General features: G+C 36.7%; 2 protein-coding genes across 3 annotated transcripts; one reads left to right on the top strand and one right to left on the bottom strand.

The window, feature by feature from the left end:
* Nucleotides 1–2,970: 2,970 nt before the first annotated feature.
* LOC122084573 (tropinone reductase-like 3) lies at nt 2,971–16,620 on the bottom strand. 2 transcript variants are annotated; one of them, XM_042652929.1, is made up of 6 exons: nt 16,282–16,620; nt 16,022–16,138; nt 5,960–6,094; nt 4,923–5,051; nt 4,532–4,633; nt 2,971–3,482 (listed from the first exon to the last, which is right to left on the bottom strand). In XM_042652929.1, exons 1-6 carry the CDS (start codon nt 16,411–16,413, stop codon nt 3,333–3,335), a joined length of 765 nt encoding a protein of 254 aa, XP_042508863.1. In that variant the 5' UTR covers nt 16,414–16,620; the 3' UTR covers nt 2,971–3,332. The 2 variants fall into 2 exon arrangements, with proteins under 2 accessions (XP_042508863.1, XP_042508870.1); XM_042652936.1 differs by having other exon boundaries at nt 4,926–5,051; nt 16,282–16,616.
* A 3,190-nt stretch (nt 16,621–19,810) lies between these two features.
* Nucleotides 19,811–22,446, top strand: LOC122091914 (acyl-CoA-binding protein). The gene is made up of 4 exons (XM_042662196.1): nt 19,811–19,965; nt 21,871–21,988; nt 22,068–22,130; nt 22,226–22,446. The coding sequence occupies exons 1-4, from the start codon at nt 19,954–19,956 to the stop codon at nt 22,303–22,305; spliced, it is 273 nt and encodes a 90-aa protein (XP_042518130.1). The 5' UTR covers nt 19,811–19,953; the 3' UTR covers nt 22,306–22,446.
* Nucleotides 22,447–24,395: the final 1,949 nt, after the last annotated feature.

The raw sequence follows: 24,395 nt of genomic DNA, 5'->3' as shown, positions 1-24,395 counted from the left end.
AGCTTTATATAGGAAATTAGTAAGAAGCTGTGACTAAGACTAAGAGGAGAGTACGAGGACTTTTAATTGCATTTTACTTTTTGAATTGAATTTGGAATTCATATCATTATATATTCAAAGGGTTTGGACCTTGAATTGGTCCAAGGGTTTGGAATTTGGACTAATTAAAAGGTGGTGAGGGCATGGTTCTAGAAATTGGATTGGAATCTATGGAATTGATTGTTTCAAATTAAAATTGGTTAACCCTGATTCCTGTAATCTATTTTGGAATGTCTATTTTGAAACTGATCATGGACTTATCTAGAATCAAGCTTAAAAATCTTAGAATCAGCCTTTTAGATCTGAAACTCAATGATCTTGTCTAAAAACCCTAAAATCTGTTATTCTAGAATGCACAAAATCAAGATCGATCATGATTTATTCAACCAATCCTATTCTAATTTTTAAAAAGTGTATCAATCCAATTCGAATCAGGATCGATGGAGACTGGGAAGGGATCTTATCTCCAATTATGGGTTTTTAAAATCTTGTGTGAGAAGCTCTTTTTTTTTTTTTCCTTCTAATGGGATGTGTGAGCAGCACTTTTTTAAAAAGGAATGTGTGAGGCTCACTTGTATGTAAAATCTAGGATTCTGAGTGGCGCGTCTGACTTGTTTCTATCGGTCTGTTTTACCTTATATGATACCTAACTGAGGTGGGTAAAAATCAGTGAAACGAAAGTGATCCTTTGGAAGGAAGTATGAGAATATCAATTAAATCGGGTGCAAATTGTCTATAGTGAGTGGTGAAGTGAAGTGAGTATTCGATAGTTGAGAGCATTCGGGACATGTTCCAAGGGGATGGTTGCAGATGATTTTCACAAGATGAAAATTACACTTAACACCCAAATCCCTTTCCATGTAATAGGGATCAAACCTTTTTTCTACATTCAAACCAATATGCATTTAATCAATTCCCGATCATAAACCACACCAAATTTATTCTAAATTTTGGTGTGAACCCTCAGATGATCGAACAGCAACCATCCAATCCACAACTTCTCCAAGGCAAGACAACCACAGCCCTGGTAGCCCACTCAGCAATCAAGTAAGAAGTGGCCGTGGTCGTCCTCAGCGACATCACTGCCGTCCAAGAGTAGCTACCCAGAGAGAGAGAGAGAGAGGGAGGGAGGAGAGAGAGAGGGGGGCTAAAACTTGGTTCATTTGTTTATTGTCTTTTGAGTGTTTCAGTTTGGGTCCACACCACTTTCAAAAGGCCACTTTGACTTACAAACAAGAGCTGGTGAGTTGAAATAGGAATCATCCAGGGGTTTCCTAGCCAGATTCAAACTTTATGGTTGTTAGAAATTGTAAAATAAGAAAAGAGAAAAGAGAAAAGAGAAAAGAGAGAAAACGAGAGAGAGAGAGAAATCATTGTTTTTTATTTTTAACTAAAGGTATCATTGGGTTGGACGATTTAAAAGCGTATAATTCGTGTATAATATGGAGGTGTATAAAAGTCGCATATTGTACCGATTTTTCATATTTGTTCGGCAAATACTATGTTATTGAATTAAACGTTCGGGTACGAATATAATACGCATACTTAATAACTATGCTCTCGATCATGGTTTGTAATCTCAGATTGGTATCGATGAACTCATAAGGATCGGATTGATATCAATCAAGATCGATCTCAAATGTAGACCGAGCTGGTATTGATCCACTAGTATTCAAGCGGTGTCATAATACCCCAAATGAAGCCGGCCCAATATTCAATCAACCAAATTCCCTTCTGTTTTTTTTGGATCCTGCAATGATTCATCCATACTTCTTGTTAACTCTACAGCAAATATTAATGAGATACAAAGATTCACATGTTAGGGTTCCACACGGAAGATGGAATTAAAGATCCCATATCGGAAATGAGTAGCCCGATATGGAGACTTATCCTAAAACATTGTATTGTAATCCAAAAATCATGGGCTATATTGGATATTGTACCAAATCAAGCTTACCTTGTATCATCAAGGATTCAAGGGTTAGTTATAAAGGAAAAAAAATGAATACATGAAGACCAGAGAATGACTAGAGAATTGATTATTTTTTGGTAGAAAATGACTAGAGAATCGATCACCCATGCTTAAAGTGAGCCAACGTCTTTACGAGTACGAGTTGATTGTCCGATAAAAATTGAACAGATGGTAAAAAAGAAAACAGATAATTTTTGTGCATCCCTTGCATGGCAACAATAAGGTGTTACGATTAAACCCAAGGGGGTAGCACAGTCGGTGAGCAAGGACGGATTTTCCTTAAGCATAGTTGAAAGACAATGGGTGTCTAGGAACAGTGATGGGCATTTTGGATCTTCAACTTTTAAGGAGAGTAATGAAAATGGTAGATTTGTGGGATGAAGGAAAACCTTCCCCCAAAAGGAAAAGGAATATCCAAAAAGGTGAGCAAGAAAATACCAAGTCACTCAGAAGGGAGAAAGAGAGAGACATATATTTGCAAAAGATATGGAAGTAAGTTTTCCTTTCACCCATAGAGAAGGAAAAATTTGTTATCCACTGGTGATGTGACCCCATGATTGGAGTCTTATGTCATCGTACATTGCCACCCCTATTTATGAAATTGAAATGATTTCTCCTCAATGCAATCCAATGGTTCTGATGGCCATGGCCTCTTTCACAGTGGGTGAAGCGATATATGTATCACATCATGCTTCTCAAAGAAGGGAAAATTATCAATAGCTCTGCATTGAGGTCACAATTCATGGGGGTTCTTTCTCTTACAATTGCAGGTTGCAGGTTCTTGGCAACACTTCAGAAAATCAAAACAAATATATGAACCATCAAATTGCTTTTCTAGAATTTATTTTTAGCTCCCTTTCTGGGTATCTATGCTTCCTTGCTGGTGTGAATGTTTCCGTAATAAAGCAGGAGAATATTCTTCGTCAGGTCTATCAAAGAAGGGAGTACTGTAATTGTGATTTTGTATTGCCATTTGCCAGTGCCAATGTTCATTAATAGAATATCAATGCTTTATTTCTACACTAGAATATTCACTCCAATGCCATTTCCCTAAAAATTTTTAAAGCACATGTTTGATTTGCATTACTGCAGTCAAACTTACAATGCAGTTCTGGATTTGCATAGTTGGTGACCAAAGCCAACCTTATGGCAATGAAGGAAGGATAAGAACCAAAATTACAAACAATAATATCCCTGAAAATTTATTGAGCTGAGGTAGTGCATGGCATAAATCTCTTGTAAGGACAGGCTACTAACAGAAGCTTAAGTGCATTGTAAGAATTTAGGAGGGAAAAAAAACGAAGGACGGACAAGTGAAAAGTCAGAGTCTTGAAGGAGTTCCCCCAGCTACCACTAAAGTTTCTCCTGTTATGTAAGAAGCATCATCAGATGCCAAGAAAGCTGTAGCTGCAGCCATGTCTTCAGTGGTACCAAGCCTGTTAAGTAACGTCCTCTCCTCGATGGCACCCCTCTGCAGCAAAACCCCACACCATTCAATATCTAATACAAGTAAAGCACAAGGGATTGCACTACAGAGAGAATTAGAAGTATGAGAGAAAATCTACCTAAAAGAAACCCCCCAACAAAAAAAAAAAAAAAAGGTAAAATCTTGTTGGCATGTAAAAACAATAACCAAGAACCATGTGCAGTTAACAATAGTACTTGTGCAGTCTAAAAAATGAAGTTTATATTATAATTATGATAATACACCTAGTAAACCCTGTCAACTGTTGTGGATTCAAAAGTAATATATATGAAGTAAAAAGGTCTTGTTCAACTAATGTTGCGGAAAGTGAAAGAAATAAGAAGTAACCTTGTTATGGTCCATAAAAATGAGAGGTAATACAAATCGTGGTTATTAACAGATATTTAGGTAGTTGATGGTTGTATCCAATTGCATACAATTAAAGTTACCAACAATATTTTCAATGTATGGAATAAAATCAAACGGAGCCACAATATGAATTCTTAAATTTATGACTGGCAGACACATCAAAAACTCTATTTGGCTACAAAGTACAATCATGTATCTATAAATACAAAAAATCTATGAAATTTGAAGATTTCTAATCTAGAGAATCCCTGTATATAAATTTTTTATTATCATTATTATTTATATATTATTTTTTTTACAGGGTGGTGGGGGAAGGAAAGAAGACACTTCTCAAATTACTTTTCTCTTCTCTTTTTATTGCTTTGGTTCATTGTGGATCTTGCGGAGTTTCTTTAATGCTCAGCAGAATCACTTAATCATCGAACATCACCCTTGTATTTCAAAGCTCTATAATAGCTATAAGAAACAAGACAATTATAAGCATGCACAGTGGAATGATGGTGGTTGCTACCACATTCAAGTATATATGACTAATCCAGAATGAGTACACAGTGTCCAAATCTTCACTACAACAGTGGAGAATTCTGACACTGCAAAACAGATTGCATTAAGCATGATTTTTGTCCAGATCCAAGCAAACCCAACTGGAAGAAAGAAGAACAACTTTAGGATAAAAATACACTTACAATAGCTTTGTTACTAGTGATATAACTAGCAAAATGTGTAGGTACAAATCCAGGAGCAACACAATTGACTCGAGTATTTGGGGCCATCTCAGATGCAAGAGCCTAGAAATGAAAGAATGTCAATATCATAGACAGATGATAGAAAAGCACAGCTGCAATACATTCTTAACTGCACAAAATGTTTTTGTCAATGTCTTTTCAGGTTGATATTGTGCTTTATGAGAGTCCAGGAAAAGTGCACAATCCATTGCCTCATAGTTTGCATTGTCCTAAAGAAAATCCTAAGATCCTTCAGACATAGTATAGGCTTAAGAAAACAGAATGAGATGCAGCAAGTAGATATCCTGAATCTGTTCAAATACTAAAAGCGAAGGCATATAACCATGTAGACTACCTTGGTAAGCCCAAGAAGAGCCGTTTTGGTCACCCCATACATGGCCATTGATCCCTGCGGTTGATAGCCAGCAATAGAAGAAATAAGAACAACTGATGATCCCTTTTGCATATGAGGTGCAGCATCCTGTAATGACAATGAAGTAGGCAACAAACCATAAGTAGTTGTTTTGGAATCTAGAATCTCAGAATAAAAAATTATGTGAAAGGCTAAGCTACTGAAAATGTGGCATAGGAAGATCAGATGATACAGACATGACCAATTCCTCGAGCCGTCTGTTTCTTGTTAAAAAACAATATATCCATGCAGACTATTACAAGGGGAAACCTGAGTAATATATCTATGTTATCAGTACAATTAGGGGAAGGCCAGATGGCGATGTAGCGCTCTTCCAGCAGAAGCCAAAGGAGTTTCAAGGATGTGTCTTCATTAGTAAGTCTAGCCTTCTGAAATATGGTTCTAATTCCGTCACAATGGATTTTGTGTGTGTGTGGGGGGGGGGTGGTGAGGGTTAGAGATCATAATGGAATAGTCAAGAAAAAAAAGAAACAACAGTACAACATATTTGGCCCACCATGGACTATGGAGGATATCCAGGAAACACTCTCATTCCCCTCCATTATTTCTGCGACTTGATGCAAGAGAAATGAAGTGGGCGCACTCCCATGCTAAAGTAGCTGAATCTAAGCACTGTAATAACATTTGGTGGCTGTGCCTGTCAGCGGAGGCAAGGGTGATGGCCAGGCCACATTTGATCGAGTCTGAGTCTCATAGTTTTGTCTCTTTTCTTGAATGAGAGGATGCAGACCCACCAAGAAGGCCTTGGTGATTTCTTAGGTTAATAGAACTTCCAATTACACACCCCCCCAAAAAATTTGTCAGGTTGTTTATGTCTGGTTAGCAGAATTTTAGATGGGAACCATTGAACGGTGGATTCTGAATGTGTTAATATGCAATGCATGCTCCAATGGATATTTGTACAATGGTTACAGTTTGCCTGACAGGAACCTTGAATTTTCTCAAATGTGGATCACCTTTAGGATAAGTATAGCAGCCTTGACATTGATCTCCCATAGCTTATCGAGGGCAGATTCTTTAGTTTCCAAGATAGCATCAACAGAGGGATTTGCAGCAGCATTGGATACAACTACATCGATTCTCCCATATTTCTGCAATGAACTTAGATCACTAAGCAAAAGCTAATAAAGCCAAAAATAGTAATAGTAATAGTAATCCTATCATCACATGACATATTAGTTTATTAGTTTAATAAATTTTGCAATCAAATTCATGCACACAGAGAAGCAAACACAAATAGATTCAGAAACATACACAATGACTAGAACCAATTACACCTGCAGAGAAGAATAAAATGAGAAGAAACAGAAATGATATTAAATTTTCCTTTGAAGTAAACCCACTTCAATATCACCACTATTCATGATGAATAGGTTTTTTTTTTTTTTCAACGGCTCTGTTCCTTAAACAGTCAAAAAGAGAGAGACATTTTTCAAAAAAATAAAATAAAATAAAATAAATTCAGAGAATTATTATGATGTGAAATCAGATTGGCTAAAATTGAACCAATTAGATGATGACATGGAGATCATGTCCAATGAATTTGGGAGCTCGCCAAATTGCAGACTGGCAGTTATAGTTGCTTTTGCTAGATCCATCCCCCAAATAATATGTCATGATGTTGTATGACTTTCTTGCTTGAGATTCATGCTACTATAGTCAAAGTCTATATGGTGACCAGAGTGATGTCTGCATATATCCAGGTGAAAGGTACCGGGAGAAGTGGGATCGCCATAAAATGCATCTAGATGTACTGTTTTTACAGAGACACAGAGTCAAAAATACAGCAAGGACTACCAACAACTGAATAAACTCTGGCTCTCACCATAAAATGCATCTAGAAGTATTTGTTTTACAGAGAAACAGACACAAAGAGTAAGTTACAGCAAGGATTACCAACAACAGAATAAAAAGACAATGGGAAACTCAGATCTCTTTATTCAATAGTGATAAAAACTACAAATGCACTTAACGGATTCATTTAGGGTTGGTTTCAGCAGAATCATGATAGCTGGTGTCTGTTGAAGTAATTGAAGATTAAAAGTGGGAGTGGGGCAGGGAAAGAGAGAGATGTGATTATGCACTATAAGAAATGCAAGTACAGTCCTAAGGAATAAAGAACTGACTAGCAGAACCAGGATCACCAAAACAGAGAATAGGGCAGTTTAGGGAGAAATCTGACTGAAGACAGAGGTTCAGATTAGCCTAATACCCTGGTTGAGTGGTCTATCTTAGTAGAGGAATAGATCTGCAAAGTTTGACAGAAATTGGATTACAGAATAGAACTATGCGAAGGAGTCCTAGTGCATCTAAGAAAACAGAGCAACAGAACTAAAACTGATAGTCTAGCTAATAAAACTCCGCAGAATAAATCAGAAATCAAGAGATCAGATCACCAGAAGCTTATGTTTCATATTTGAAGCAATTCTGATCAATATTGATGTTCGAAAACCAGAATCCTCCAACAAACCAAGGAAGAGGAAAGATGAGAAAAGAAGTAAGAAGGGAGAAGAAAAGAGAGAACAGCCAAACCATGGGAGGCTGCCTGTGGCTAGAGTGAATTACCTAGACGCAGGCGCCTCCCCCTCTATATATATAATATAATGAAACGATACCACAGTACTAAAATACCCCTGCACCCTGCGCAACCTAACATAAAAGAACTAAAAGAACAATAAGACCAAAATACCCTTAGAAACTCAACAATTGAGATATCAGAAAACAAGCTGGAAAAAGGTAGAAAACAGGGATGTTGACGATTTCATGAAATAGCAGAGAACTGATCTGAAGGATGAGCTAATAAGAACTAGAAGATAGAATATATAGAATAGGGCAGAATTCCACCAAACCAATGAAGAGAATCCACTCTTCCACTAAGGATTCTACCTTAGCGCTGCTGGAAATCCTTCCAAGCATACCATGAATCCACACAGCCAAATCTTGAAGTAAACTTAAAAAATATAACTCATAATTTTGTGTGTGAGGCCATAGGCCACTACATCTATATATAGAATTCAAAAGCTGACTCTCTAAGAGTCCAACTGATTTGGAATTCAACCTACTACTTGGAAAACCCAAAACAGACTAGTATTTGACATTCCTACTCAAACTAGCACTCTAAAGAACAGAACATAGACATGGAATGAAATATTGACTCAAATTTCTAATAATTCTAGGACTTGACTTAGCTAACTTTTAGCACTAAAATGACTAAAATAACTCCACAAATCTGGAATAACCTATCCTCCTTGACCAATCTCTTTCTAGCTCCTACAAATATTATAGGGCCATTAAAATGGCCCATTTCAATGAAAATCCTTCATATCCAACACATATGCTATCCAACCCAAGGCCTATTTCCACTATAATAAGCCCACTTATGTGGTTTATCTGCAGCAATAAGAACCTGTAATCAATGAAAACCATTTGTAGGCACCTAATTGAAGCTTTAATCCATTCAATCAGGATCATTCTAATATACATTTATTATAAGAAGATGAAGTCAAATCTGTTAGGTCCCAGCTGACACTGAGAGGGGGGGTGAATCAGTGTGTCCAAAAACTTTCCCTCAGCTGGTTCTTTACCAGGTCACCAGCTGATGTGGCTCACTCTCAGTCACAGTCTACTGATGCTGCCCAGAGCTACCATGTGAACTATTGATAACTCTCACTGCTACACGAAGCTTACACACATAACCTATATTGCTGCCGAGAGCTGACTCACAAACCCCACACGGCAATCACTGTCACATACATATAGTCGTATATACATCCACACTGCACCACCAAGTGGTCAAGTCTACCAGATATACACACCCATCCTGTAGGCATACACTCCAATCCACAATACAATACTAGCATGCACAATCACAACACAAGAAATACGTGCTTCGGCCAGTTGCCTACATGTACGGAGTAATGCCCACTGTCAGGCTCAGCATTTACTCAAATTCTAATTATGACTGCACCCATAGCCAAGGGAACACGTTCCCAATTTCCACCCTTGACTTACAAAGGCTAGGTCTTCACCCCAATTTTCCCAGAATAATCTGAGAAGCCACGCCCATGGCAGATATGTTTAGGTAGTGGTAACTACCAATGAACACACTGTCCCTATGTCCAGCACCCACTGAATACCAATTACATAGATAAGGTTGGGCTTATAACAATGCCCTATAATGATATCACACAGCATAGGTCTATGGCAATATAACCTAGCTAAGCATACAATGGAAATACAGTAAATCAAAAGCGTAAGTCAATGAGTGTAGAATAACTTACAACCTTGGACTGTCTCTAATCACTGGTTTCCGAAGATGGGACCGAGAACTCTGATGGTCCACTGGAATCTTCAATCTCCCTTAAGTTGATGAAGAAATTGGAATCTTCAATTGCACTGTGGAACCCGAATCAGTCTGTGTTTGAAACACTCTGGCAATGAGTGTGTGATACAGATATTCTCCCTCTTCTTTTCCTCTCTTTCTTTTCTTTTGTTTTCCTTCCTTCTTTCCTTTCCTTTCCTTTCTTTTTCCTTTCTTTTCTTTTCTTTTTCTTTCCTCCTTTGTGGAAGCTCACCGTAGCTTCATCAAGCCACACCACTTCTCCTCTTCTCTCTTCTTCCTTTCTACTTCCTCTCTTCCTTTGTTAGAGCTCTAATGGCTCAACAATGGCTCACACAAGTATGAATGGGCTTCTTCTCTCTTTTCCCTTTCTTCTTCCTCCTCTTTTCTCTTCCCTTTTCTTGGCTACCACCAATGAAGCTTGCTGCCTTGGCTTCCAGCAGCTTCCCAAGTCTCTAATAGAGGCAATAGATCAAGTACAAGAGATTATAGGTTTTGCATTCAAAGTCTAAGCCTTCTTTGAGCTTCAACTCAAATATTCGGCCACCTCTGCAACTCTCCTCTTCATTTTCTTCCCTTAGGCATGTAGAGCTTGGAGTGGTGAAGAATCTGCAATTTGGTTCACCCAATTCGGAGTTGAGATGAGGGAGATATGGCCATTTTAAGTTGGAGCAATAAGATAGCCTGAAATAGAATCTTCGGTGGTTGGCGTAGGCTACACCGGCTGTGTGCGCAACAGAGGTGCAGATCTAGCCATAGATCTCATCAAAAGGAATCTCTTAATATGAGCCGTCCGATTTAAATAACATATAGTAAATAGAAACCGTAGATCTAGGATACTATGACCAAGGATTAAAGTATCGGTATCGGTAGCCGTATCGGTCGACCAAAATTAAGATATGTATCGGAGAGTATCGTATCGTATTGGAGATACGCTAAGATATGCTAAAAATACGCACATAAATGGATATGAAACACCTTTTTAAACACTTTTGCATAAAAAAATTATTAAAAAAAGCTATTGATAACATGTATTATGCATAAATACTAAATTAAGGGTATCGCACTAAGAATTCAAGGTTTGTAGTTGTCCCATAAATGTAAAATCCTTGTTCACAACCTTGATTTCCACTTTAGTTAGAGAGAAATATGGCTGGCAGTAATTTTGGAACAAAAACACTTCAAAAAATCGTGTTTTCTGAAAAAATACCCATCTTGGTCATTATATGACCGTAGCGCACTATATCGGTACATACTGATACTCACCGATATGTACCGATACGTACTGATACTCATCGATACGTACCGATCGATACATACCGATACTCACTAATACTTACTAATACTCATCGATACGTACCGATCGATACATACAAATACTCACCGATACGTACCGATACATACCGAAACGTATATTTCACCTCGATTTTATATTTTCCATAGAGTATCAATACGTATCGATAGTGTATTGGTGTATATCGGTATGTATCGTAGAATATATATCGATACGAAAGGATTTTAAAAATTCCATATATCGTATCGGTGTGTATCGTATCAGTGTGTATCGGAGGGTATCAATGCTTGTGTCAACAATCAGAATTGTTGTCGAAATCCCATTGGTTCAATCAGCGCGGAGGATTGTCGGCTACGTCTCATAAAGTAAAGGCGGCTTCCAGCCTTTGGATTGAGATCTTCAGATCTAGTTTGAGATCATAGCAAATAGCATCTATCCATGCCACTTTTTGCATGTGCGTAACACCGTAGCGCATCTTAATCCTATGCAGCGCCAGTATATGGTTCTTGATAAATTCGACCAATGGAAAACCTCGGACAAGCATATTAAGCGTCTGATCCAACGCCAAATTGTGAGCACTCTCAGATGGGAATCAAGCCTATGTGGTTCAATCTGAGCCGTTCATTAAGGATCTCTTTGATTCTTTTAAATAGCAGTTAAGCCCCTGCTCCCATCGATTTCAATGCCAGAAACCTCTTATCAACTCAGACCTTTAAAACCTTGAAATTACACAAAAATCCCTGAAATTTCAAAATTAAATCTGGAAAATCCACCCAACACAAGAGCAATTGGTGATTTTCCGGTTTGGATTTTCAACCGGCTTCACGGAAACAAATGTAACTTTTTCATACGATTTCCAATCAATACGAAACGAAGTGCGTTGGAACCACGACTAGACGCTCTACAACTTTCCAGAAAACCCAATCATCTGACTTAGCCATTTAAAAAGACCAAAATGCCCCTTTACCGTTCCAATGACACATCTTCCTCATACGAAATAGGAAAGCGATGAAATCAGAACCGTTGGTAAGATCGTATTTTTGTCGTATCATTACATGGAGAAAACTTCTTCCAAAAAATTCATCTTCAATGCCGAAACTCCCTCGACTATCACAAATGCCGTAACTTCTTTATACTGTATCGGAACGCAACGAAATCAGAGGCACTAACTAGATAAATTACAATCTATCTTTTTCATGAAAAAACGGTCTTCCAAAAATTCATTTTCTCTGCCGAAAATTCCCCCGAGCGTAAATAGCCAATTTTGCTAGTTTTGACCCAAAACCCACACCACCTATTATAGATGAATCAAACCACTCCATGCACATATGTGGCTATGTTATCTCATGGTGACACTGAATGCTGCCATGTCATCACTTTTGGCCATGTCACCCAAACTGGCACATCATCACCGCCAGTGGCCGAGTTGCCAACAAGGACAACTATAAAACAACAAAATCAACAAGCACGATGAATTTGAAGCTTGTTTATATCTTAGAAGCATAGGTGGAAAAACTGATTTTAACTGGTTGAGTCAATTTAGGACAAGGAAAATCAAGTCCACATGATCCCAATAGTTTAAATAGTGATATGATTCAATTGAGTTTGTCATGTCACTTAGTTAATCATAACTCATCAGATCTTACTACTAAGGTTTAAGATCTCGCTCTCGCCCCCCATCTTGCTGATCTAAAACAGAGAGATCTCGCCGAGACATGTATTTATTCCCCGCTCGACTTGGTGTTGGTCTCGGTGGCCATATGGTCTTTGTAGCCCCTGAAACTTGGTATTTACCCTATTTTAGGCCTTCTAAACACAATGGAAATATCAGTTTTTTTAAAATCAAACCTAAAATGGTATTTTGACTTCGTACCCTATGTAAGTAGTCTCCGACTCTTTGGACCCTAGGCTAGTATGCTCTATTCCACAATCAACACCTGACAACATAATCATAAGAATTTAAAGACATTATAGATAATTACTTAATTGTTTAACAATTAACCTTGGTGACTGATGAGTCACATTCACATACATTGAAAATTTGAAATGATATAAGATAAGCCACATAACAACATAGGGTCAGTGTTATAGGATCATTTATTTAAACCAAAAAAATATATATATTTCCCTCCATGAATCAATGTTATATGCATCATAACAAGTATTGATAATGTTTCCATGAAAAATGGGTTTGAAAAGATTTCTTTTATCTAAAATGTTTCTCGAGAAGAAAAGTACCTCCAAATGTGGATGAGGAGGTAATATTCCCTACTCTTTAAGCTCCAATGAGTGTAGGAATGGAGATCCTCAAACAAAAGTGCCCAAATCCTTGCTCTTTAGTGTTTTTTCTTCAAAAAAGTAAAGAGAGAGGCAAGACAGAGGCAAGATTTAGCAAGATTTGGCAAGATCTCGGTTGTGTTTTTGTACAATTTATACCTCGCCATGCATCTCGTCTCGCCTTTTTGAAAAAAACGAGATATTAGCAAGATCTCACCGAGATCTTAAACCATGCTTACTACATGAATCATCTTATGCAATTTTTTACCTATTGGCAAAAGAAGGGCATATATCCTTAGTCTTGTCCTCCCTCACCCTTCTTGTGTTCAACTCTAAGTTACCACCAGCTGTCTACCACCAACTCATAGCAGCCCTTCCATTGCCGCCATTTTTCTGTTGACTGGATACAGCAGAGCCATAACCCTAAAATCTTGATCTTCAAGACCCAACCCAATAAGTCAGAAAGTGGTACACCCTTCATAAGTTGGTTAAACAAGACGGGACCGTTTATAGATTATTAACTATGTTTGGATTTGGATCTCAATGCGCCTGGAATTGAGGGATTAACAGGCTCATTATCTCTACAAGCTACTTGTTTGAACATTTGTCACTGAGACGCAGAATTTCAGCAAGAAGAGAAAAATAGCCTGTTCTTTTGGGTTTGGTTCAGTTTTCTGGGACAACCTGAACCTACAGTTCTATATTGATTCAAGTTAGATTTATAAGTTCCCAATGGGTTATGTGGGACATGGGCTTAGTACTTTTTGGTATTCTATTGTAAAGGGCCAATTCTATAAGCCCATATAAGAGAGATTTGATTTCTATACGGAATTAGGTGTTAGTTTCTTTAACGTTAAAGTTTCTAGATGGTTTTTACTTTGAAGAAGCTTAGATTGTAAGGAATACCCTAGCCCATGCATGGGGCTTCATACATCTTTTGTTTATTTTCTTAAAGCAGTAAATAAAGGACAAGGGCCAAGAATTCCCCCCCCCCCCCAAAACGATTTTGAAAAAACCCTAGCATTTCGTTTCCTTACTATCTGAGAAATGCAGAGTGCTCTTGTGAGATGCATTAGCAACCCTGGTGGGATGCCAAGTGGATTGGTGCGATGCTGGTCGAGTTCTGTGTGAGAGGCCTAGTCCATATCCTTCTTCCTTACTTTTATATCTTCTCCTCTTCGAGCTCTCAAGGTCAGTTTCTGTTTGCACATCAGTTACCATTCTGTTTTGATTTTCTATGTAGTATTCTATCCACTAACTTCTGTTGAGGTTTCTTCTTAGTTTCAGACCTGGATTTCTACAGTTGATACAGCCTACAATCAGTCCATTGTTTCCCTGTTTTGTTGGCAGTTTACTACCTAGTCTTGAGTGCTGTTACAGCACTGCTATCCATCTCTACTTTTATCTTTCCTGCATGTTACTAATTCTGATTCACTTTCTATTTCAATAATGTTTTAGTTACCAAATCTGTTTGTGTTTCTAATATGGTTCTCACTTGCTATTCCTTGGTTTAGTTACTAAATTTTAGTTTCTAATTTCAGAAACTTACTATTTTGGTAATAGTTTGATTTCTCCAAATCTGAACATTGGATTAACTCCAAACTTTGGGACCTCAAACTATATTTGCTCTAGACCACTCGGATGGAATTTGTGCCATATCTGAATCACCTTAGTCATATTGCAGGATCTCTCTAGCTTGGCTATTGCCTTGACCTACGGTTCTAGATCTTATGTTGGTTTCCTAACCCAGCCCTTGGGTGTTTAGATAGCCATTACTCAAAAGAAATTTTAAAGGACAGTTATATAACCAACAATGATGTATGGAGATAAATGCTGGGTAGTGAAGAAACAACATATAAACAAACTTGGTGTCGCTGAAATGAGGATAATGAAATGAATGAATTGTAAAACTAAAAAAAAGATAAAATAAGGACTAAGAAATTAGAACTAATTTTAAGAGTAGCTCCGAATGATAAGTCAAGAATTCATTTTGAGGTGGTGGCATTGATATGTGCAACAGAAGCCCCCTTTGAATGATCCAAAGAGGTGATTTAATTCAGACTGAAGGAACTAAATGAGTTTGGGATAGATCTAAAATCATTCTAGGAGAAGTGGTGAGAAAAGACATGAATATCTTAGGACTAATAACAAGTATGGCTTTGAATAGAGCTCATTGGAGAAAAAAATATCCATGTGGCTGACCCCATTTAGATAGGATAAAGCTGAGTTGAATAGAGTATTTAATTTTTTGAAGGGGCTCAAGTGACTTAATGTCATGGACTCAAATGACAGAGGAGCAGTTTGGGCATCACTGATTGGTAAAGATGATGCCATAAGCGCACTAGCCTGGATCTGTTCCTCTCGAGAACAGGATAGTAGAATAGTGAGGATTTTTTTTTCCCACTTTTTCTCTTTGTTTTCCCACGGATGAATATATCTCAGTTTATCAACTTCATACTGGCTCCCACATCAAACCCCCAATAAAAAATTGCTGCCCTTAATAACAATTGTTCATCCAAGGACAAAAATGATGAAGTATAGAATAGATTTTCTGTTTTTATTTCAACAACCCCTCCCCCTCCCCCTCCCCCTCCAATTATGCTTTATAATCTTTTGCAATGCTTTATAATTAATTCCTCAGAAAAATGTTGATAGTTAATGTCTTGAAAACTCCTAACGACTCAGGGAGTTGACTCAACCGGACACAATAGTGGGTTGAAGCCGAGAGCTAAATCACATTTTCCACTTCAAGGAAGAAGTCGGGGACTCGGGATCTGCGGACCCAAGAAATGGGACTCTCTCCTTATCCCATTCTTCTTTTGATGGAAAATCGAGCTCAAATGTATGACCAAATAATGCACTCCCACCCCCAGCCACCCCCGCCCCCCTTCTTTATCTGAAGAACACATAGTCCATTTGGCAAACATTTTCTCAAAATAGTAACAGATCAACAGAAATAATTGGAGAGAAAGAATGAATGGGGCAACCAACGGAACAATGAAAATTTAGTAATACCTGAGGATTTCTGCAGCAGAAATTGAATACCCGGGTTTTCTTTCGTTTTTCCTATTTTCGGACAAAATATTGCACTTCCTGGTTTTCCCTTACCTGAATAGTTTGATCTATGAGCTGCTTCCTATGCTGTTCATTCGATACATGACAAACGACCCCCAACACTTCAATTCCTCGAGCCCTGAGCTTTTCAGCGGCCTCATCCACGTTTTTCTGCAATAATTGAATCCAACCCAGATAAATTCACCTCTCATTAGAAGTTAATATTAGATTGCTGTGAGAAAACAATCGAGCTTATATAATTTACAGTAATCTATCTCTATCTCTCAGGGGAACTATGAAGGAAACCCAGAAACCTGTTTGCGAGAAGAGATGACGACAGATGCTCCTTCCAGCCCGAGTCGCTCTGCTATACCATAACCGATACCCATTGTCGACGCCGTAACGATCGCCACCTTCCCTTGGAACCTCTTACCCATCTTCTCCATTACCGATTTCTTTTGTTCGCACAGACGATCAGAGAGCTTACGAAGTTACGAGACAAACAAAAATGTTTTCAACGCAATAGACGGGTTCTCTCTCTTTGTTGATCAGTTGGTCTTCTTCAAAGGTGCGACTTCAATGGGGCGATCCGCACGAAATTACCATTCCGTTTGCTATGAAATAAAAAAAAAAAAAAAAAAAAAAAATAAAATGTTTCAAATGAGATTTTGCGGGAGGACATGAGCTTATGGTTTGTACCAAAGTTGTTGCTAACCGACTGTGCTACCCTTTGGGTTAAAAAAAGAATTCATTCATCTATATGTCTATTGTGTGCATTCTCATTGGCCCTCACATTGATGTAAGAGTTAAGTGATTAAGCAGCAATCACTTGCTCATTGATGGATTGACATCATAAGAAATCATTAAACATTAATGAATGATTTACCAAAAAAATAAATAAATAAATAAACATGAAAGAATAATACCATGCTTCGTTACATAAAATAATAATTCAGATGCATCAATGCTTAAATTAATCTTTACATAACAATAATTCAGTTTTATCCCAACTAAATGATGTTAGTTACATGGATCAGCCATCCAATCAACTCTTTCAAGGTCATTCTTAATACAATGCCTAAGTTATGCATGTCTTTCCTCTTCATGTCTGACACTTTTAGATCCTTCAATTTGAATCAAATCACTCATTTCTCATAGTTTTTCATGTATCAGAGTTACTCATAAATTTCGCTCAGATATGGGCATTCTATACTATACCTTTCCTAGTTTTGCCTTCATTCATTTCAACATACTAATCTTCACTATACTATGTTTATATATATGATGTTTCTTTACTAGCCAATATTTCGCACCATATAACAATCGATTGTATGACTGCTTATAAAAAATTTCCTTGAGTTTTAAAGCAATATTTTATAATAAATAAATTAATTTATTTATGTCTAGCCTAGATACTTAAAATATCACACAACACTCCAAACACAAATAGTCTTTTCAAAAATATTCAAAATAATATTTTTAAATTTAGCTTCCCCCTATCTTTCTATTTTGTGTTTAGCATTTGTGGAGCTATGAATGAGCCAAGACAATTCACAAAGGTTAGTCCCACATTGGTTTATGATGAAAGAAGGATCCGGATCCTCTCCATAGAAGCCATCGCCCATAGAGTGCCCATGGAGGCCTATCTACGCGACATGTGGATGAAAAAAATCCAACGGTCAAGAATTGAAGCTCTGATTTTTCTAAAAAAAAAAAACCCCACACAGGCATTCAACCCAAACCCACACCCTGTATCGACTTGACTCACTTAGAATCTCCCAAGTCTCTGTTGTAGAATGGAATCGCTATACTATTTGTGGAATCAACCAAATCCACGAAGCTTCTCTTCCTCGTACCTTCTACCCAACCCTAGAGTGTAGAATTGGAATCCTCGGAGCCTCTGTTGGATTGATCAAATCCAATTTTATCGAATCGTTTTTCAAATTCTCCAATTCTTTCAATTTATTCAATGATCTAGTTATCTGAAATTCCATGGGCAAAGAAACATATACCTAACCACAGGAAGACTTAGCATCAATGGAAACTAAATCAAGTCAATATCTAAATGAAGAAATATCAATCTTCATGCAGTTTTCACAGATCTCGTTAAATCTAAAATATTATGAATCTGGACATGGAACTGGAATCGAAACAATAGAAGGTGGAGAGGATGGCGATAGAGCCCTCCAACTCATTTGGACGTCTTCTCAGATATTGGGTAGATTCCTGATGCAATGATAGTCAAGGCTCTGACGCTGATAGCACTTTGCAGTACTGCTCCTGGGTTTTGGTTCACGGTGGCATTCATTGACATCATAGGGAGGTTTTGGATCTAATTAATGGGGTTCCTCATGATGACGGGGTTTATGTTTGCTCTGGCCATTCCATATAATCATTGGATGGAGTTCCTCATGATGACGGGGTTTATGTTTGCTCTGGCCATTCCATACAATCATTGGCATCACTATAACCACATTGGGTTCGTGGTGTTTTAGTCATTCACCATTTTCTTCACAAACTTTGGGCCAAATGCGACGACTTTCATGGTACTGACGAGGCTAAGGTGACTGCCATGGGATATACCTCCACGTGTCACGCAAATAAGCCTCTATGGGCACTCTAAGGGCGATGACCTTTATGAAAAAGATCTGAATCCGTCATATATGTGTGGGGGGTTCCTTTCTACTTGAAATTATATTTTCATTTATATAATTGTTTTGTTAAAGTCTTATACCTATTGGCTGGACTTTATTACTTACATATATCCACATATTTACATGAAGCACTTCATTGAAATTAATCTTTATCATTGGACTTTAATAAATGATCTTTCTTTCCTATCGCAACCAAAGTGGTTGGACACATTGAAATCAAGGTTGTGTCGTTGATTGTGGAGCTGTTATCCCATACCACTAGGGGTGTCAATTGGATGGTTCGGTTCAGTTTTGATTGGGTTAAATTGATTTCGGTTTAAGAATGAGAAGAGACCAAAACCAATATGTTAAGGAACTTTGGTTTTCATTCGGTTTCGATTTCGGTCTGATTTAGTTTCGACTTATTTCGATTTTTCAATTTCGGGTTAATACCGGTTTAGATTGGTTTATTATTGTTCTTGAACCATAATGAATCTTACATTCATAACTTATAGTGACAAGATTTGACGAAAAAAACAATTTAAATTTATGATTAAATCATGGTTTATCATTGTTAGGGAAAGATAACCAATATTGAAACCAATAGATAACCAACTACTAAGAAGATAATTAATATTGAAATCACAAAATGAACCATATTATCCAATCATTATTTAACATCCAACTAGTTTTTATAGTGAACAAAGAAATCAATGGAGCATATATTTGTAACAATTTATGTCAATTCACCATCTATAATCTCATAATCATTTATTTTGTTTCGGTTTTATTCGTTTGGTTATTGATTGTTCGGTTTATCGGTCACACAATAAAGATTGATTTGGTTCGATTTAGATTTTTTCAATTGGTTTCGATCAATACCACCGAGTGTAAGCGGACACGATTAATGGTAGATCTAATAATAATAATAATAGATTAGTCGTTATCCACTCTATGAATTCGGATGTCTTGCAACTCTTGAGTTTATACATTCCAAGTGGAGAGAGAGAGAGAGAGAGAGAGAAGATAATTTGCCCTCATCCATCACCACCAAGGATTTAATTATAAGTTTGAGTATCGATATCTACTGATATCAATTGATATCAATTCAATATCGATTTGAATAAGATTGATGCGGATTAATCACTTATGTTTTCATTTTAAAAAAAAAAAAAAAAAAAATGCCACGTGGAGTGTTCCGTTAATTTCTCTGCTAGGTGACCAGCCTGTTCTGTACATCCATTGTATTTTTAGGGTCTCAAGACTCTCAACTTCGGATCTCTGGTTTCTACCAAAAAATAAAATAAAAATCCGATCTCTGGTAGAAGCTGCTTGGAGGAGACGAGCGTAGATATGGGTTTGAAGGTTTATTCATTATTTCTTTCTCTAATAATCGATTCTATTCTTCAATGGCAAAAAATTTGCAGTTCCGAATTTTTTTTTATTGTTTTTTGCAATTTTTTCCCTTGAATCTTTGCATGCAATTACTATCATGAAGAAACTCGAGTGAAATTTGAAATCTAAGCCTCCGTTTCTTCTATTTTATTTATATCTGTGAATGAAGAGATCTTTTGGCCATCTAGATTCTGTTTTTGTTCTTAGGGTTTTTACATTTCCCCACCTCCCTCCTCGTGAATCAATTTCTTACATGTATTTTTCAATTTACTGTTTTTTTCTTCTGAAGAATGCGTAAAAGATTAGATATTTGTGGGAAATCAGAAAATTCTAGTATTTTCTTAGCCAAGATCTGTTATCTATCCATCTATTTCTCTGAATGGGGATTACAGATCTTCTACTAAAGGTGTGAATTAACCCTTACAGATCTTCTGCTAAAGGTGTGAATTAACCCTTCGTAGATTATCTAGATTTTTTCGCTGGCCCTGAAAGATTTAAAAATTATCTAGTTTTGTGATGTGTCCTGCTTCTCAACTCGATGTCATCTTCTATTAATTTTTCTTTAATATTTTATTGCAATTGGACTGATTAGAGAAATATGTCGCTGTAGTTGTAAGTTGGCTCTGTATAATTAAATATATCTTCCTTGAAATTGAAAGGCTCTGCATCAAAGTTGGCTCCTTATAATTAAATATATCTTCCTTGAAATTGAAAGGCTCTGCATCAGACTGGCTGGAAATACTATTACCTTGGACTTATTGTAATTAGATGAGTCAACCAAGAGTATATTGGGATAAGGCTAGGTTGTCCTCTTTGTATTTCCTCTAGATCCAAGTCCATTTATGGGTTTTCTGTAAGAACGTGTGTGAAATCACTGAATTGGACTGATTGAAGTGCTCTAAAACCTTGTTACTGCATATTTTTTTTTTTATTTGTATTTATTTTATTTAAAGATACTTCCCAGATCCTGAATATTTTATGAGTTGATCTGTATCTTTATGCGGTATGCCAAATTATGAAATAAATACAAAGAATAAACAATATAACACTTTTTGAAATTATTTTACAATGAGAATTTGTATTATTAAATAGTACTAGAGTGATACATCCTGATCTAGTTTCAGCTCTTTGCTGATTTTCGTCTTTCCCAAGACTCAGTTGGAGACAGCGACTTACTGAGTGGAACTTAGAAACCTACCCTTATTTTGCTCTGTCTCACAACCATGTCTACAGTTATTTGAATTTGGTTTCTTGAGATTGCAAGTTTTATTAATTTTTTATATTGATTCAAGTTCACTTCAGCAATTTTGAATTTTGATGGGAATTGCTGCTTTCTAATGTAATCATAGTGTCTTATTCCTTTAATCCTAAAGGCATATGGAATATCAATCTTCCAAAAACCTCCAGCTTGCATGCCCGATCCTGCATTCCATATGTTTGACTGTTTGTGCCCAATATATCCTATTCTTCAATTTCTTAATGAACTGCGACCATGTAACTGAGTTAAAGCTTCTATCTTGGAAGTACAGGAATGGGTGTTTTTTGTATCCATAATAATGAATAATGTCAACCCTGTTTATCCAAAAAAAAATAATATATATATATAAAATAATTATAAGCCTTCCGGGGGAAGTAATATTTGGTAATGGGAGAGAGAGCTATCCCATCATTAACGTTTGAGTTGTTATTGTTTTGGCATATGCTGGAGCCCCTTTTGGATCAAGTTCTTTATAACGAACTTTATGAAACATCTTGACATGGTTTTGGTGCATTTGGAGCTTTGCACCCAGTGGAAACAAACTCTTATGTTTACATGTGCTGCTTTAGCACATCCAATGGCAGAATATCACTAAGAATTTGTTGGGCATTTTGCAGGAAGAGTTTGAAGAGTCTGCTGAGAAAGCAAAGACTCTGCCTGAGAGCACAACTAATGAGAACAAGCTGATTCTCTATGGGCTTTTCAAGCAAGCAACTGTTGGACCAGTGAACACCAGTATGTAAACTCTTCATTTTCCTACTATAGGAAACTACATGTGTGTGTTTAGTTTTTAACCCATCCATTCTCTTCGTAGGCCGACCTGGGATGTTCAGTATGAAGGAGAGGGCAAAGTGGGATGCATGGAAGGCAGTGGAAGGTATGAGTTGTTCTACAAATATCATGTGCTGGAGTGTTCAATTTTGTTTCTCCAACAATTTGTGCTAGGATCACAAAAACCACTCTTTTTTGCAGGAAAATCGAAGGATGAAGCCATGAATGATTACATCACCAAGGTGAAGCAGTTGCAAGAAGAAGCAGCTGCCTCTGCTTGATGTTTATTTCAAGGTCATGAACTGAAAAATCAAACTGGGCAGTTCTTAGTTATGTGTATGATGGAGAATGTCAAGGCACTTGAAATCAATATGGTAGACACTGTTACTTGTAGCTAGTGGAATTTCTACTATTTTCTTGAATGCATGCATGCAGTCTTATCTATGTTCAGCCAGTACCCAGGTAGAGATGCCTCTAGCTTTCAACTGTGGCATGTCAATGGAAATTTCTGGATTTTTAATTTGTTTCTAATCTGATTACTAATGAAAAAAATTAGTAGCTATATATTGGTTCTAAAGATTATTTCAGGAAAAACATGGAAGTCAGAGTCACCTTATCTACCGGAGCTTGTGTGGTGGGAAAAAACCAGCAACAGGCAATTTATAGTTACATGAATATATAGGCATTAACAGTCATCTCGGTAGGACAATTATGGTTTGGAATTTTTTGGTTCACAATTGAGTCTACTACCAGCTAGTCATTGCTACTTTCAGTTAATTGTAGGCTAATCTAATCATTGGTACTGATAATGCCCTTGATGCTTATACACATTATGGTATTAAATAAAGGGGAAGTGTTTCATGTGGGGTTCGTGAGGTCCTTGCACATGCACGGGGCCAATCCGAGTGCACAAGGAAGCATCCACAGAAGAGTCATTTTCTCTTTCATTCGGGGGAATATGGTTTAATCATTTTGCTATATGTTTTTGGTTACATTCCCCCATGGAAAATGTTTCCCTTAAAAAAAAAATTATAAAAATAGAAGGGCTTTAGGGTTACCTCTTTGTACAAATGCGTTAATACTTCAATTTGAGCTATACAATAGGAAGACTGCACACGTTAAGGACAACAATGAAGGATCTCTGTAATTTCTATGCTCTTTTAAGGGTTCAAAAACCCTAACACACAATCAAATAAAGCAAGAGAAGATTGAAGATATGTAGAGGAGAGAGGAACAAACCTTATTGTGGGAGGCTGGGAAGCTATCTTATTCTCTTACTAGCTGCTATTTTATAATTTGTGAAGCATTCTACGAGCCAATTAGTGGGATCTTTTTGTCTTATTCAAACGTTTAATTATTGATTTTTTTTAATGATAACTAAACAATATGAGAATTTCCAGAAAGCAAAACATGACTTTGATATAGAAGTCAAGCAAAACGGGACTTCTCATATATTTAACTTTGTTAGCCCAACTTTTTTTTTTTGGTAAAGTATTAGCCTAACATATTACAACTGGAACAATTTCATCATCATTGATATAAATATATGCAGAATTAATAGACAAGGTGTTGGATATGTATATTCTTCAAACTCGGTTTATTAATAAAATTATTTATTTTCATTTATGTATAACATTTATTTATTGGGCTTATAAGTTGTTCCATGGGTTTTCACCCAAAACTATTCTCGGCTAGGGATAGGATTGAAAATTCTGTTCATATGATTGTTATATTGTATGTTATCAGGGATGTGATTTCGTACATAAATGTAAGTATACATTCAGTGTGTGTATAGAGAAGAATTTGGTAAGAATCTCGCATGTGTTACTACCAATATATGAGGACAAGATTCATACTCGTCACTTGACCTTTAGGCCTGATTGATCTTATTTGTTACAGTGTTATATCATGTGTTTTGATAAACCAATGGTGATGTCTAGCGGACTATATATCGATACGCTGGACATGTGGTCTCACATTGTTAATGAAAGAGATCGTCAACATGGCATCCACTTTCTTTAATTGAGAAATATAGAGGAGAGAGAATGTTTGTATTTGATCGGACAACAATCTAGTTTCAAAATCATTTTTGTAAATTATTTACAAAGTTATTTTCTAATATAAAATATAATTTGTTTATTAAATTTTATTTGAAATATTTTTCGACGTCCGATTATATTTATAGAATCTATGAAACATGCATGTACAATAAATTGGGATTAAACAATATTAAATTACATGTCTTATAGCTCATTATAGGATATTTAAAAAGTAAAAGATCTTATATGTAAATTAAAAAATTAATATTGCATGACAATATTTGGATATATTCAATGATTAATTTTATTTTTATTTATGATAGTGAATAAAA

The sequence above is a fragment of the Macadamia integrifolia genome, chromosome 1 (assembly GCF_013358625.1).
Source record: "Macadamia integrifolia cultivar HAES 741 chromosome 1, SCU_Mint_v3, whole genome shotgun sequence".
In the NCBI taxonomy this organism is placed as follows: domain Eukaryota; kingdom Viridiplantae; phylum Streptophyta; class Magnoliopsida; order Proteales; family Proteaceae; genus Macadamia; species Macadamia integrifolia.
This window is presented reverse-complemented; position numbering and strand designations above follow the sequence as displayed.

Excerpts from the sequence above, each read along its gene's own strand:
- LOC122091914 (XM_042662196.1), top strand. Across the intron at positions 21,989-22,067 it reads TGTTGGACCAGTGAACACCA|GCCGACCTGGGATGTTCAGT; the intron begins GTATGTAAACTC and ends TTCTCTTCGTAG. Across the intron at positions 22,131-22,225 it reads TGCATGGAAGGCAGTGGAAG|GAAAATCGAAGGATGAAGCC; the intron begins GTATGAGTTGTT and ends TCTTTTTTGCAG.
- LOC122084573 (XM_042652929.1), bottom strand. The coding sequence starts at position 16,413 with ATGGAGAAGATGGGTAAGAGGTTCCAAGGGAAGGTGGCGATCGTTACG. Across the intron at positions 16,139-16,281 it reads TCATCTCTTCTCGCAAACAG|AAAAACGTGGATGAGGCCGC; the intron begins GTTTCTGGGTTT and ends CAATTATTGCAG. Across the intron at positions 5,052-5,959 it reads CTGCTATACTTATCCTAAAG|GATGCTGCACCTCATATGCA; the intron begins GTGATCCACATT and ends TTGTCATTACAG.